We start from the raw sequence: 14,987 nt of genomic DNA, 5'->3' as shown, positions 1-14,987 counted from the left end.
TTAACTATATTAATAAACTTTTGTATTCACTAATTTAAGCTTAACACTGGTAAAATTGCAGAAATTATTACAGAAGTAAATAAAGAAAGAAGATAAGTTAATTATAAATATTAAATTAAGAAAATACGTAATTGAGATAATTTGAAATTTAGAAGTCTCAAAATTGCGTCAGCCATAAGCTTCTTTTTAACAACAACACACATTATGCAGAGTGTATAATATATCTTGCGTTTTTATGCTTAAAAAAATCAGTTTTAGGTTTAATTTAAGGAATTACAATATAAAAGATAATAATTAATTATTGGAGACACATTATAATTTAAAAAACATAAAATTTCATGAATTAAATTTTATTTTCTTATTATTTTTTATTATAATGGCTACACGAGAAACCGATCGTCAATTCGATTTCAATTTCAATTCAATTGAAAGCTCGATTTGGTCAAGAGTACCAAAATATTGCAGATTGGAACTGGAACTGTATTGAATTCGTGTTTTTGTGAGATTGGGATTGAAGTCAAGAGTAAGCCTACAGCTGTCAGCAGTCAGTGAAAGTCCCGTCAAAATCAGTCCATCGATTCAGAAATTAGCCGGAATAAACATACAAGCATACAAAAATTGTAAAAAAAAATGTTAGTTTTCTATGTACCGTGTAATTATATTATATATTACATCCATATTTGGACTAGCCCGTTCCGCGGGTTGCCGGTTCGATTTCCGCCAAGTCTGGGTGTACCTAATATGTGTACCATTTCTATATACATATATCAAAAAAAAAAAAAAAAATAGCTATAACAGTCGGTTGTTACCTGTAACACAAATATTAAGTTGCTTAACATGGGAACAGACAGCCGTGTGTGTATGTTATAAGATATTTATTTATTTATTTTATTTTATGAATTTACTCGTAGTAAAAAGCGTTTATTTTAATATACAAACCGACACGTCAATTTTATTTATTTGTATAGATTCGGCAACTTTAACAATTGAGTTACATTTTTATTTTTTTTGTAACATGTTACCTGCAATTTTAATGTATACCCATCCATCAACCAGCAAAATAGGCGCGTGCTAATAGCTTAAATATTTCTTAATAGGAAAGAGATATAGGCCTCTTCTCTCCTTTTCTTCACAGTGCCCTTCGTCAGTCTTTTCCTCTCAGTAGTATTACGTACCTATAAAGAATATACGAACTTATACTACATAGGTTAAGTTTAAAAAAATAACTTTGGCGATAAGCAGCACAAGTATCTAATAAAGATGCTTGGAGTAATTGAGAAATTAGTCCGCCATTTCATATACATTACACATACATAACAGAATTAAATATTAACAAAGTTTATATTCAGTTTTTACGATAATATCTCTGGAACTGTCGTAAACTCTCATGCCTCACGAGTGCTATTTCCTGTAATAATGTCTCGTAAACCGACGCGAAGTTGCTGGGTATTCGAAGTGTGAATATAATGCAACTTGATTTTACAATTTTTTTTTTATTTAATAAAGAAGAATACGATATGTCATAAAGCATAAATAATAATAAGGTGATATAATTAAATAATAAATATAATTATAACGTACATACTAGCAGCGCCACGCAGTTTCATCTGCGTAATTTCCGATCCCGTAGAAATGTCGGGATAAAAATTGCCTATGTGTTATTCCAGACAGATCTCCAGCTATCTACGTACCATGTTTCGTTCAAATCTGTCGAGTTGCTTTTGCGTGAAAGAGTAGCAAACATTACAAACATACATACATACATCCGTCCTCACATAATCTTTCGCATTTATAATTTTAGTAGAATTAGTTGTATATATTAATTATTTAACATACATTTTTTAATGTTATCTAGAGAAGCTGAAATCTGTTTCTTACGTTACCCAATCTGTACCTAGTGTACCTGCCATTCAGGGTAATGAGCGCCGGTATTTAATAATCTTCGGTTGACAAATGACACTTTCATCAAGGGCTAGGATTTTTGCTCTACGTGGAACGTGATTTATTACACTTACACAACCCTCAATTCGAAGATCCGTAGTTAGGAATCGAACAACCTGTGTATGTATTTGTTGTGATTTTGAATTACACTGAGTTTTGCATGTAGGAGTTGCCTATGAAATAGAAGTAGGGTACTATAATACATGTTTATCAAATTCCTATGCATCTTAAACATTAATATTGTATGGTGTATGTTATTTTGGTATTTTTGAATATAAATAACGACAAAATAATATAAAAACAAGATATTATAAACATAAAAACGTATCGCCTAAATGTATAGAAGCGCATAACTTAACGACTGCACCAAATTGTTTTTTTTTTTGTTATGTTCATTATTGTCAGGACAAGGTTTGCATATAGATGAAAATAATAAAATAAATAGACAAACTTACAAAAAACTTACGAAGTTCGTCGGGTTAGTTAGTTTTATATTATTATTTAAGCGTTCGTCTTTTTTTAATTAATTGCTTTAAACCTTTAAAATACGATTTAATATTATGACTCTTGTAACGCCATCTATAATACGTTAAATATAATATATCGTAAGTTACACCAGACGGCGCTGTGGCAAAGAGTCAACGCTACGAGATATGCCGCACAGAATAGTACCTACTAAAGGCAGTATAATGGGAGGCGCTGCTATCGTTCTTAAAGACTAGTTTTTCTGATGCGTAATTTTAACTATAAAATTTTATTTCATAACATTCGTCATAAACTTTCCTTACATAAATGCCCGTTATACTCATTAATATCTCTGACTGCCAGCAGGTAGTAGAGGAGGTCCTGTACCATTTATACTACTAGTCTTAGACTAATCTTATATAGTTTTAAACCATGCGAAATGATTAGACTTTATTATAAAAAATTATATAAACAGACGAATTCTTCCTTCTTATAATATAGGTATAAGTATTATACCTTTGTATGTATGCATATACGGCTATACGCATACCAAGTAGTTTCTTAAAAGGAAACTATAAATTTGTGTTAGGGGTATATATGGGGTAATGTATCAGCGTATAAGAGCCGTTATCCTGATCTTATAAGAGGACCACAAAAAAGGGACCATCGTTGTATTCGGTCCATGAAATGATAATGCGTTGTAACATTAGAGGCTTTATATTATTTCTGTATTTATTTGTTTAATGATTACTTCTCTAATTAAAGAAAATTAATATATAATATTTATAATTTTAAAATGCACACCTGAGAAATCTAAGTATAACATTTACATTTATTTATTGAAATCGCATTTATTGTATTTAACAGAAATAATAATAAATTATATTTTATGGTAATACTTGCAAAACAAAACTACAAGTACAAAAAAAAATATATATCAAAATACTTTTTAGTGGATATCGAAATTCGTTGATTTCGTGGATATCGGAATTCGTTGATTTCGTGGATATCGAAATTTTCGTGGATTTTTCGTGGATATCGAAATTTTCCTGACTTCTTCGTGGATATCGAAATTTTTCGTGACTTTTTTATGGATTTCGTGGATATCGAAATTCGTTGATTTCGTGAATATCGAAAAAAAAAATAATATCAAAACACTTGTGGATATCGAAAAAGTTTTTTTGATATTTTTTGTACCTACTTGTAACACCACATGACTGACGTAATATTTACGAAATGTAATTCTCTCTTTCTATTTTCACTAACTTATATCGCCATCTCAACTTCCGTTCATCTATTCCGATTACAATTTTCGTAACGCTCTCGTCACGCATTTACCAGCTTACTCCTAAAGTCAAGCGTGCATTAAGATTATTAAAATTTAATTTATCAATTTGCAGATATTATTGTTTATTTACCAGCAGTCACACATATTGCGCGTGCTTAGAGATTAGCGATGTAAAGGAATGAAAGGCTTGATTACCTTTTTTATTTTATTTTAAATACTTTCATATTGCAATAACAAGGTAAAGATGCAAACGATAAATTTGCGTTATGTTCTTAGTACCAGTTACAACAGCAATGCAGTTTGCGTCGACACTAAGTTTTCGAAATCGCATAAAATCCTCGTGATTATCATAGCTTTGGTACATTGGTAATACTTGCTACGTAACGTAACGTAATGGTCTCGATTTTAAACGTGTGACAAGAACTAATTGTGTCCATAGCATCGCTCAAAGACGAATTTTAGTGTACTAGATAGGTCAAGAGTATATACTTCCTCTGGAACCATTATCATTCTATTTCCTAAAAAAATACCGCATCAAAATCCGTCGCGAAGTTTTAAAGAGCTAAGCATCTAGACATGCTTTATTTTTGCGCAACTATTATTTTTTATAGTATCATAATTGATATAATGGAGGAGGACACTATTATATATATATATTCGCTTCAGCCTGCAATATCCCACTACTGGGTATGGCCTCTTTCTCCATGTAGGAGAAGGATCAGAGCCTAATCCACCACGCTGCTCCAATGCGGGTTGGTGCATATATTCCCTACTACGAGTAACGATCGCTATCAGGTCTACATGATAACAACCGGGACCGACGGCTTAACGTGCTCTCCAAGGCACGGTGGGGAGCACTGCACAAACACCCAGACCAAGGCAAACACCTGTATGGCCAATACAAACGTTTGTCATGTACGGGGATCGAACCCGCAACCGCCAACGCAACAGGTACAATTCATGGCCGTAACCGTCGCGCCAACGCGGCGTCTATATATATATTATATATTAGCCGACTCGTGCCCACTCCGTTGGGCGTTAATTACTATTTTTGTGATGCATAGTAAAGTTTTTATCTCGTTCGCATTGCTCCGAATTGTTATATTAATATTTTTGTTTAATAACAATAAAATATAGCCTATATCACCTAAATTCTTTCATGATCAAATCAGTACTTGCGAAGATTACCCACTATAAACAAACAAAGTCAGAAACTTTACCTCTTTATAATATTAGTGTATATATATTTATTTATTTATTTATTAATAAATCTTGCTACGGTATAGCTCAAATTAATGTGCATGAAAGCGCGAGGCACGGCTAGTGTACATATAAAAATTATATAAATATGTTATTTATTTGGCTTATGATGTCATTTAATTAAAATCCGTTTTATGTCATTTAAGTGATAACTTATAAACTCAAATAATTTGTACAATAATAAACTCGGATAGGGGAGGCCCCATATTCACCACATTACAGTAGTTTTCCACAATACGTCAATGGTTCATCGAAACCTTCCTAATGAGATCGGCAATAGTATATTATAGATTGCTTGCACTTGTTTTATAAAGACGTTTAATATAAATTAGGTCTTGGGACAGAGTCCAATTGCTGCAAAAGAAGCAAGAACTGGGGTAACTACTATAATTGAGTTTGCTCATAAACGAAAAAAAAAAACGACTTCAATTAAGTACATCGACAAGTAATACAGCGTAAGTAGAAGTCAAGAAAATATGCGCTATTAAAGATTAATCAAAAAGTAGTCATCAGATCTCGATAAAATTTAAATGGGACCACACGACAAGCATCCGCATTCGATTAAATAAGAATCATCAAAATTATTTATAACGCATAAACTGTTAACCGTAGTGGAAGATCTCTACATTATAGTAGATGTGGCCACGTAACATCCTTTGATCGATATGCACTGAAGTAGTTTTACTGAATTCGGATAGATGGTGTTGCGACCAAGTTCACCACGTCTCATAAATATGCGTCATCAAAGATTACTCAAAAACTACTCATTATATCCCTACCATATTTAAATGGGATCATGGATATATGACAAGTATTATCTTTTGATTTATAAAAGAAACATCATAATCGGTTCACACGGTAAAAAGTTATTGTATATATATATACACATAAATATATATTAGGTATAATACAAAAAATAGTTAAGTAAATACGCGTTATCTAGGATTACTCAAAAATACAGTGACCAGATCTCGATCAAATTAAAAAAAAATCCTTAAAATCGGTAAACCCAGTGAAAAGTTATGCAGATTAATTTAATTATATTATACAACGTAGGTCGACGAAAAAATAGTCAACTAAATACGCATTATTAGATATAACTCGAAAAGTACTTGTCAGATCTCAATTAAATTTTAATGGGGCTTACGACACACAATATTTAAAAAATCATCCAAATCGGTCCTCTTCACTCTGTCAAAAGTTCTGAGGTGACATACATAAAAAAAAAAAATTACACGAATTGAGAACCTCCTCCTTTTTTGGAAGTCAGTTAAAAATCGAGACTGTAGTTCAATTACAATAAAGATTAGGCTGAAGCAAAAGCGACAAGCCTTAGTATAAAGTAAACAGAGAGTCAATCACTGGCTTCATATCGCTTCAAGCGCACAACCGTCAAGTGTCAGTCAGTGCTCTATTAATCAACACTACTAAATACATATATAATCCTACTTATACGGAGTAAAAATTGTAATTAACGCAAGTTCACATTGTTGGTGCCACTGACGTGGAATTGTCAATATTGTACGTATATTCATTTCGAATGTATTGTATTTACACTCGCACATTGATACCTGATATTTACATTCTTACGTAAATATCCTTTTTAATATGTTTGACGAAACGCTTTATATAATAATTTTATGTTTTTTTATACCTTAAAGCATGCTTATCCAAGGCAAAGTCATTGTATGCCGCCTTTTGTACATGTCTATATGTTCTTTTTCGGTCTAAAATTATTTTTCTCTGATAGTGTACAATAAAGAGTATTTGTATTGTATTGTATTGTATTGTATGCCGCTGTAACAATTCTTTAATTTTTGAGTAAATGTTAATTACAACTATTTAAGAAAGAAAAAATTACTTTCGTGCATTTTAATTTCAATCCGCCGCATTATGAATTGTACGTATGTTATAACGATGTATACATCTGTAAGTACCTACATTAAAACTGAGATAATTTTCATACAATGGGAATGCCTATTTTCGAAGTCCTGAAATTTAAAAAAAAAACCGCTTAAAAAAGAAACGATCACGATGAGTTCATGTCATTTTTGGCACGAGCTTGTGGAGGCTTGTGTCCAGTAGAGGGACTGTATTAGGCTGAAGTGATAATGATGATATATACATTAGTCATTAATAATAAGAATAAGTTCAAAATTAAATAAATAAAATTACATTTTGCAGAGCCTGTTTATCTAGAATAAATCACAAATAATTCCTATTAATGCTAATGTGGTAGAATCACGAGACACGGCTATTAAATAAATACTACTTAGACCTTGAATTTCAATTATAAGGGCCATTTTAGATCTATTAATATTTGACGGCGTGTCATCACTACATAGTATAAAACAAAGTCGCTTTCTCTGTCCCTGCACATGTATGAACGCTTAAATCTTTAAAACTACGCAACGGATTTTGATGCGGTTTTTTTTAATAGATAGATTGATTCAAGAGGAAGGTTTATATGTATAATAACATCCATTAAATAGTGGAGAAATACTGTTATTTTTGAGTTTTCTAATGTTATGTCGTTAATAATTATTTTTTTTTCGCTTAAATTGCAAACGCAGGCTGAACCCTACGAGATTTATCAAAATAATGTACTAAGTATTGTACACATTAAAAAAGTCTACAGAAAACTCCGCTATGATGTATGTCTATCTCTTATGGATATCCCACAATAACATTTTTTTGTCATTTACTTTTTACGACAAATAATGGCTAATTTTCAAAACGATTTTAACCAATACAACATTAATCCTTAACTAATTAAATACCTTAAATATATTTTTTATTTAATATAGATCTATTTGTCCCTTTACAGCATATGATTTAAATGAACATTTTCGAAATATTACAGATTTAAAAATTGCGGTACGTAGCGTTTGCCGCGTTTGGTTCCGGCCGGCTTTTACCCTAAAGTTAACGCGAGCGGGCCACGGGCAGTAATGAATAAATCAAAATTAGTGGATCGTTTTTAATCATTTTTTCAGTGAATGATATAGGCTATAATTATATTTTATACCCGTGCGAAGCCGGAGCGGGTCGCTAGTATTAAATAATTTAAAACGACACAAATACTTTTATCCAAAAACTTACAAGGATAATCCCTTACGCTGGTTAAATCACGAGGTATAATTGTTAAATAAGCCATCTGTAGACCTTGACCTTCAATTGAAGAGGTCATTTTCATTATACTAATATTGGACGAAGCGTTCTATTAGACAACTTAAAATAATACAAATTGGCATGACATCAGCGCATCCAGCATTGTCAAAAAACGAGTGTGCTTTAGACATTATATAATTAATATTTATATAATTATTAATAATTCAAATTATGAGGAACAGAGAAATAAATTAAAAAAAAAAACGGCCAAGTGCGAGTCGGACTCGCGCAAGTAGGGTTCCGTACCATTGACTGGGTAAAATATTTAGACACCATTTTTTTGTCTAAATATATATTTCTTTAATTTTATTATTTATTTTTAAAGTAAATATATTATAAGTATTTTTTGAATATTTCGATTACCTTCAACCCTTCAAGCGTACGGTATCTTGTCGTATAAACGCAGTGTGGGATGTCCTTCGGCCCATTGGTTTTACGATCTACGTAAGATTGCCGCTGTAGGCTGGATGAGGATTGCCTTAAACCGGGATGTCTGGCGCGAACTTCGGGAAGCCTATGTCCAGCAGTGGCCTTCAATAGGCTGAAATGATGATGATGATTATGAAGCGCTCAAAAGGATGTGCTTTATATGGACGCTACGATCATGGGACTAGATTGTACAAACAAATCAATTGATTGTACACACATACAATTTTACATTTCATATATACAGTTTTGATTAACAATATATTTATAAAATATGATCGGTTGTCATGTACAATTTTATATCATTAAAAAACTAATTTAATTTATTGGTTTTTAAATTAATGTATTTTTTTATTGAAAAACAAGTAAAATCGTGAGTAATAAATATCATTACTACCTACTATATTAAAATATCGATGGGAATAAACACGACTACGATATCAGCTGTATATTAAAAAAAGGCTATGCTTAAGATTAAGAACCATCGAATTATGGGGTTTTGGGGGATGGACGGCGGAGGGTGGAGGAAGAGCTACACTAGGTAATACTGCCACCCTTCGGAAACCAATGGTTCTGAAGTATTATGGAGATATCCATGGTTAAAGTTTTGAGATTAGAAGAAGATTTTAAAGCTATTATTATGCCTTCGAGCTTCGCGTCTGACTCCACTTTAGTGCCGACGCTGCGAGAAGTGCCACTGGCATCAGTCCCGCAGCTTCAACAAGTTATTTTCAAACAGGAGTACGTAAAAACGATCTCGACTGCAAGATCAACAAACGATACAACTTACATTACTCATGCTCCGTTCCGTAGCTTTCACATCTTATTTGCACATTTCGCACGTTATTTTAAAATTTCATACGTTATTTGAGATAAATAGTATATATAGAATAAAAATGGCGCGCCACTTAGCGTTTCACGCCAAAGCAATGTAAGCACAAATGCATTGTTTTTGTCTAAATAACTGTAAAAGGCAAAATTTAAGACCATATAGCCTTATTTCATGATGTTTTTTTGCTGAAGTTTATTTTATTTTTACTTATTTACTGTTATATACGAAAAATATTCAATAGTTCAATTCATTTTTAAATAATGTTATTGAATATATGCTTGCAGTAAATAAGTAATAATTAAAAAAAAAAAACAAAAAACCTGCCTGCGTGAAGAAAAATTAATAGAAAATCAACTGAAAAAGCTGGAACAAGATAAAAATTCAATATGCACACAAAGTCAGCGAAATAAATAGAAACAATATCAAAAGTTTTGTGCTGTACATTTAAAATATATTAATACGGTAGTCCTTCGAAACTTTATGCAACGTCGTAGATAATATGCAGTCGGAGGCATGAAATTGAAGGATAAGTCAAATCATTCTCTATTTGTGCATGTCTCCGACTGCATGTTATGCAGATGATACGCGCGAAAAACATAACCCTTCCTTGGCAGTCGGGTAAAAATGAAAATATATTGAAGTGAAAAACACGACATGACGAACCATAGTTCCAATTTATTCTGTGAGATGTTTTCTCTTAATATTTATTTTATTACAGACTTATGAGTTATTAATTTTTATTTACAGATGATAATAATTCTAATATGGAGCGCCGTGCTCGTCGCGGTGTTTGTTTTGTTCTTCCGTCAGAAGTACTCCAGGTTTAGTGAATATGGCGTGAAGCATATGAAGGTGGTACCCTTATTTGGAAATATGCTGAGGATTGTGCTTCGTAAGGAACACTTAGCTGAAAATTTGAATAACATTTACACAAGCTTCTCGGAGGAAAGGTATGATATTTGGCAAAACATTTTCGCATTTAAATAATAATTAAAAATAATAGTTACAAATAGGTATCAAAGTAGTTCGTAGTATAAATAAAGTATGAGATTTTGTTTGTAGGTTCGTCGGGAGATATGAATTCTTACGACCTACGATAGTGATACGTGATCTAGATCTAATAAAGAAGATCACTGTCAAAGATTTCGAAAATTTCCTTGACCATCGAGGTTTTACGGATGAAAAAGTCGACCCCCTTTTTGCTAGAAATCTCTTTTCACTGAAAGGTAGATAAAATGTAGTCCCAGTCAAATTTATCTGAGAGCTACGTATCTATATTACGAAATTACTTTTGTTTTGGATAGGTCAGGAATGGAAGGATATGCGTTCAACTTTAAGCCCAGCGTTCACGAGCTCCAAAATAAAGTTGATGGTGCCCTTCATGGACGAAGTGGGCGAGAAGATGATACGAGCGTTACAGAAGAAAATCAAAGATTCTGATGGTAAAATTTTACATTGAGAAATTTATTGCAAATAGAAATGAAGCCATATATTTGTAATTTTATATTAGGCATCATAATATAGTGTTACTTTCTGAAATAACTGACTCCTCATCTCTATAATAATTCGTTTTTAAATTTTGCTTGTAAATATTTGTAAATTGTAAAAATTTAAAACACCTTATTAAGTAATACCTAGTGTATTTCTGTCATCAGGTTACATTGATATTGACTCCAAGGACCTTACATCTCGTTACACCAACGATGTTATCGCTTCTTGCGCTTTCGGTCTCAAAGTGGATTCTTACACCGATGAAAATAATCAATTTTATGAAATGGGAAAAGCAGCGGTTTTCGTCAAACTTCGACAAATAATACTCATTTTTGCTAGTTCTGCTTTTCCATTCCTTATTAAGGTGAGTTAATAAGATGACGAGAAGACAAACAAGAAAACATTTTTTTTTCACAGTCTCCATGCTATTTTTTATTTTAAGTTTAATTTTAATAAAATCAGCTTATTACACGGGTATCTACATATTTTTTTCATCTAGAAAAAAATTAAAATATATAATTGACTAGCCCGTTGGCGCAGTTTGTAGTGGCCATGCTTTCTGCTCCGAGGGTTGTGGGTTCGATTCCCACCCCGAGTCTGGGTGTAATATAAATATTTATTTATGTATTTATATATGTATTATTTATAAGTATGTTTATCGAAAAAAAATATGTAGCTATATACCAGTCGGCTGTTACCTATAACACAAACATTAAGCTGCTTACTTTAGGAACAGACGACCGTGTGTGTATTGTGTAAATATTTATTATTATTTATTATTTAATTAATTAAAGTTTTACATTTATCAAAATTATTTCATTTTTTTTTATTTTATATTACAAATTCCCCCTTTTAGATACTTAAGCAATCAATATTCACACCTGAAGTTAAAAATTTCTTCATTGATCTTGTACAAAACACCATGAAAGATAGAGAAGCTCGTAACATTACAAGGCCAGATCTTATACATCTACTCATGGAGGCTAAGAAGGGTACGTTAAGAATATCCTCATTTTTAAAAGCTTTTAAGTTGTCAATACGTGGATATTTCTAAGTAACCTATTCACTATTTTTCTATTATTTAAAGGGATAATATGGATTTACGAATGATAGGTTATTTGAATCACACTCTCTCTCTCTTAACTCGGTTATTCAATTTAAGTTTTACTCGGTTTCGAAAGGCGAATTTAAGCCATGTACTTTATTATATGTTAAATAATCTTTGGAAAATCTTTTGTTGATAATTTTTAAATATGTACTATTTATAAACGTTGTTATATGCTTTTTGTTTCCATACAAATAAATAAACAAATAAATATATGTACATATTAACAGGAAATCTATCACATGATGATAAAGATGGTACTGAAAATGAAAACGTCGGATATGCTACTGTTGAAGAATCGTCTATCGGCAAGAAGACTGTTACTAGAAGTTTGTATAGCTTATTATTATATAAATGCGAGTTTTTTAGGCATTTTACTTTTAAAAACGAAAAGTACTGTATTGCCGGATAATGTTATGTTTGGCCAAAAATCCATAATATATTATATATAAAAAAAATTTTAATCAAAATTTAAATTGATATAAAATACAATATATTAAATTACTGAAATCTTACGTGAATTTCCTTTGATTAGGCTTTCGCCTGATTATGTTTGCACAGCTCAACGAATCGATAGTCTCAATAGATATCTCTTACATGTATTATATTACATAATATTCGTACACTATATATTATGTATAATATTCATATATGTTATTATGTAATAATATGAATATTATTACTTAATAACCGTTGTAAGCAGAAAGTTAATCAGTGATAATGTATGTATGTATGTATGTATATAATACTCGTATAGTGTAGTTGTAGCATATAAATGAGATTAATTATTGCAAAATCTAAACACTATAAGACTAACATAAACATTGCTCAAGCATTTTTTTTCTTTATCATCAGCATGGTCTGACGTTGATCTAATTGCACAAGCTGTTTTATTCTTTATTGCTGGCTTTGAGTCAGTATCAATTGCGGCGTCCTTTGCACTATTTGAGCTGGCTCGTCATCCTGACATCCAGGAGCGACTGGCACGAGAAATTAAAGAGCAAAATGTGAAAAATGGCGGAAAAGTGGACTTCAGTTCTTTACAAAGCATGAAATACTTGGATATGGTAATTTCAGGTAAATGAAACAAATTATATAAAAAAAGACTTGCATAAATATAAAAGTATTTTTAATTGTCTTTATCAAGTTGGAAAGAACGCTAGTTTTTAAAAACAGCAGTTTTCGTCTTAGGTGAAAATTAAAAAATGTTTTACATTTTTTGATATTTCCCAGAAATCATTCGTTTATGGCCACCTGGTTTATCAATGGAAAGAATTTGTACTAAGGATTATAACTTAGGAAAACCTAACAGTAAGGCGGAAAAAGATTTTATCGTAAGTATCTAAACCGCTAAAAAAGCCAAAAAATATTAGCAAAATATTTATGTTTTCTTTTTGTATTGCCAGATAAGAAAGGGAGAGGTTGTATGGATGCCTATATGGTGTTTCCATCGTGATCCGAATTACTTTCCGAATCCTGAAAAATTCGATCCTGAACGTTTCTCTGACGACAATAAACATGAAATTAACCAAATGGCTTATATGCCTTTTGGGTTTGGTCCTAGAAATTGTATTGGTAAGAGATATTTAAGGAATTGTATCATCTATGATATATTGATATATATGAAAATTTCTTAATTTTAAGACTTAAGAATTTATTTTCTTAAAACACTTATTTTTCAGGCTCAAGGTTTGCTCTTTGTGAACTAAAGGCTCTGCTGTATCAAATTCTCCTGCACTTAGAAGTGTCTCCGTCAAGTAAAACTGTATTCGCTACTGAGTTTGACACAGATTTCTTCAACCCAAGGCTTAAGGGTGGACATTGGTTGAGATTTAAAAGCCGCAACTGAGACTTTGTTTATTCGTTGAGTTAAAGTTATATTACTTACGATTTTTAGTCTAATGTCCAGGTTAATTTTGATTGGCTACGTTTCGACTGTAATTTTTTTCTTTTCGTAATTTTTTAAGTGAATAAAGTTTGACATAATTAAACCTGATATATTGTTTTTCTGTTCCTTTATGGCCTAAATTATGAAACATAAAATTTACTGGTAATATTAATCGTAAAAATTCATTGTTTAAAATATTACATCATCTTACATAATTACGAGTACCTATATATTACCTCAGCTTTTAAATTTGTTTTAATCGTTATGTATACAAGGTCGGTGAGGAAAGATATTTTGTTTTGACTTTGTAATGACGGAATAATAATAATACCTAAATAAATTGTCGTAGTGATGTTTGAACATGAACACCATTAAAAATTAAATTGAAAATTTTAGGTATGTGAACTAAAAATGTTAGGAAAAACCTTTTCAATATAGAGGAGACGATAACGGCTTATATCTGTAAAGTTGTTGATTGGCAGATAATTTGTTTATTAAGTGACGAAAATTTAATATAACGATGAACAGATTTCCGACGAAATGTCACGATTATTGAGTGTTTATAATAACAACCTGGTCGTGTTTAAGATGACACACAGCCAATATAAAGTAAACAGAAATATTAATTCTAGAAGCCTTATTATTTTTCTGCAGTTATTAATTAATAAGTCAGAAATATTTTTTTCTTGTTACTTTATTTAAATGTCTTGTTAAACAAAGTACAAAAGTCTGTTAGTATATTTGCACGTATATGTTTACGTGCATAAAACAAAATAAACTACTTTAATTTTATTTTATCGTAAGAATCTTAGTTAAAAAAAGATTTTCTTTATTAGCTGATGACAATTATGTTGTTTTTTTTTAATTATCTTATCCTGTATTACAGCTGATAAGGCACTAATTTTATTATTAAGCATTTCACTATTCTATTTTTTTCGCAATAAATATTTATTATTGTCACTAATGCATTGAGTCTAAAATAACTTAAGACGATATTTAAAAAGTTAATAAATGCCTTAAATTATACACTTAATACTAAATTACAAATATATTACTATATTTTAAATTAACACAATTTATATATTATTATTATCTGGTGGAAACTTGGGGAAGCCTATGT

At 31.1% G+C, this 14,987-nt stretch overlaps 1 protein-coding gene across 1 annotated transcript; it reads left to right on the top strand.

Annotated features, from left to right (window-relative positions):
* The first annotated feature begins 10,130 nt into the window (after positions 1–10,130).
* LOC123657019 (cytochrome P450 9e2-like) lies at positions 10,131–13,975 on the top strand. The gene is made up of 10 exons (XM_045592621.1): positions 10,131–10,333; positions 10,458–10,609; positions 10,688–10,825; positions 11,039–11,238; positions 11,731–11,866; positions 12,210–12,308; positions 12,835–13,056; positions 13,213–13,313; positions 13,386–13,554; positions 13,662–13,975. The coding sequence occupies exons 1-10, from the start codon at positions 10,131–10,133 to the stop codon at positions 13,826–13,828; spliced, it is 1,587 nt and encodes a 528-aa protein (XP_045448577.1). The 3' UTR covers positions 13,829–13,975.
* The last annotated feature ends 1,012 nt before the right edge of the window (positions 13,976–14,987 follow it).

Source organism: Melitaea cinxia, chromosome 10, assembly GCF_905220565.1.
Source record: "Melitaea cinxia chromosome 10, ilMelCinx1.1, whole genome shotgun sequence".
Lineage (NCBI taxonomy): Eukaryota > Metazoa > Arthropoda > Insecta > Lepidoptera > Nymphalidae > Melitaea > Melitaea cinxia.
Note: the sequence above shows the minus strand (reverse complement) of the source record. Positions and strands in the feature narration are given on the sequence as shown.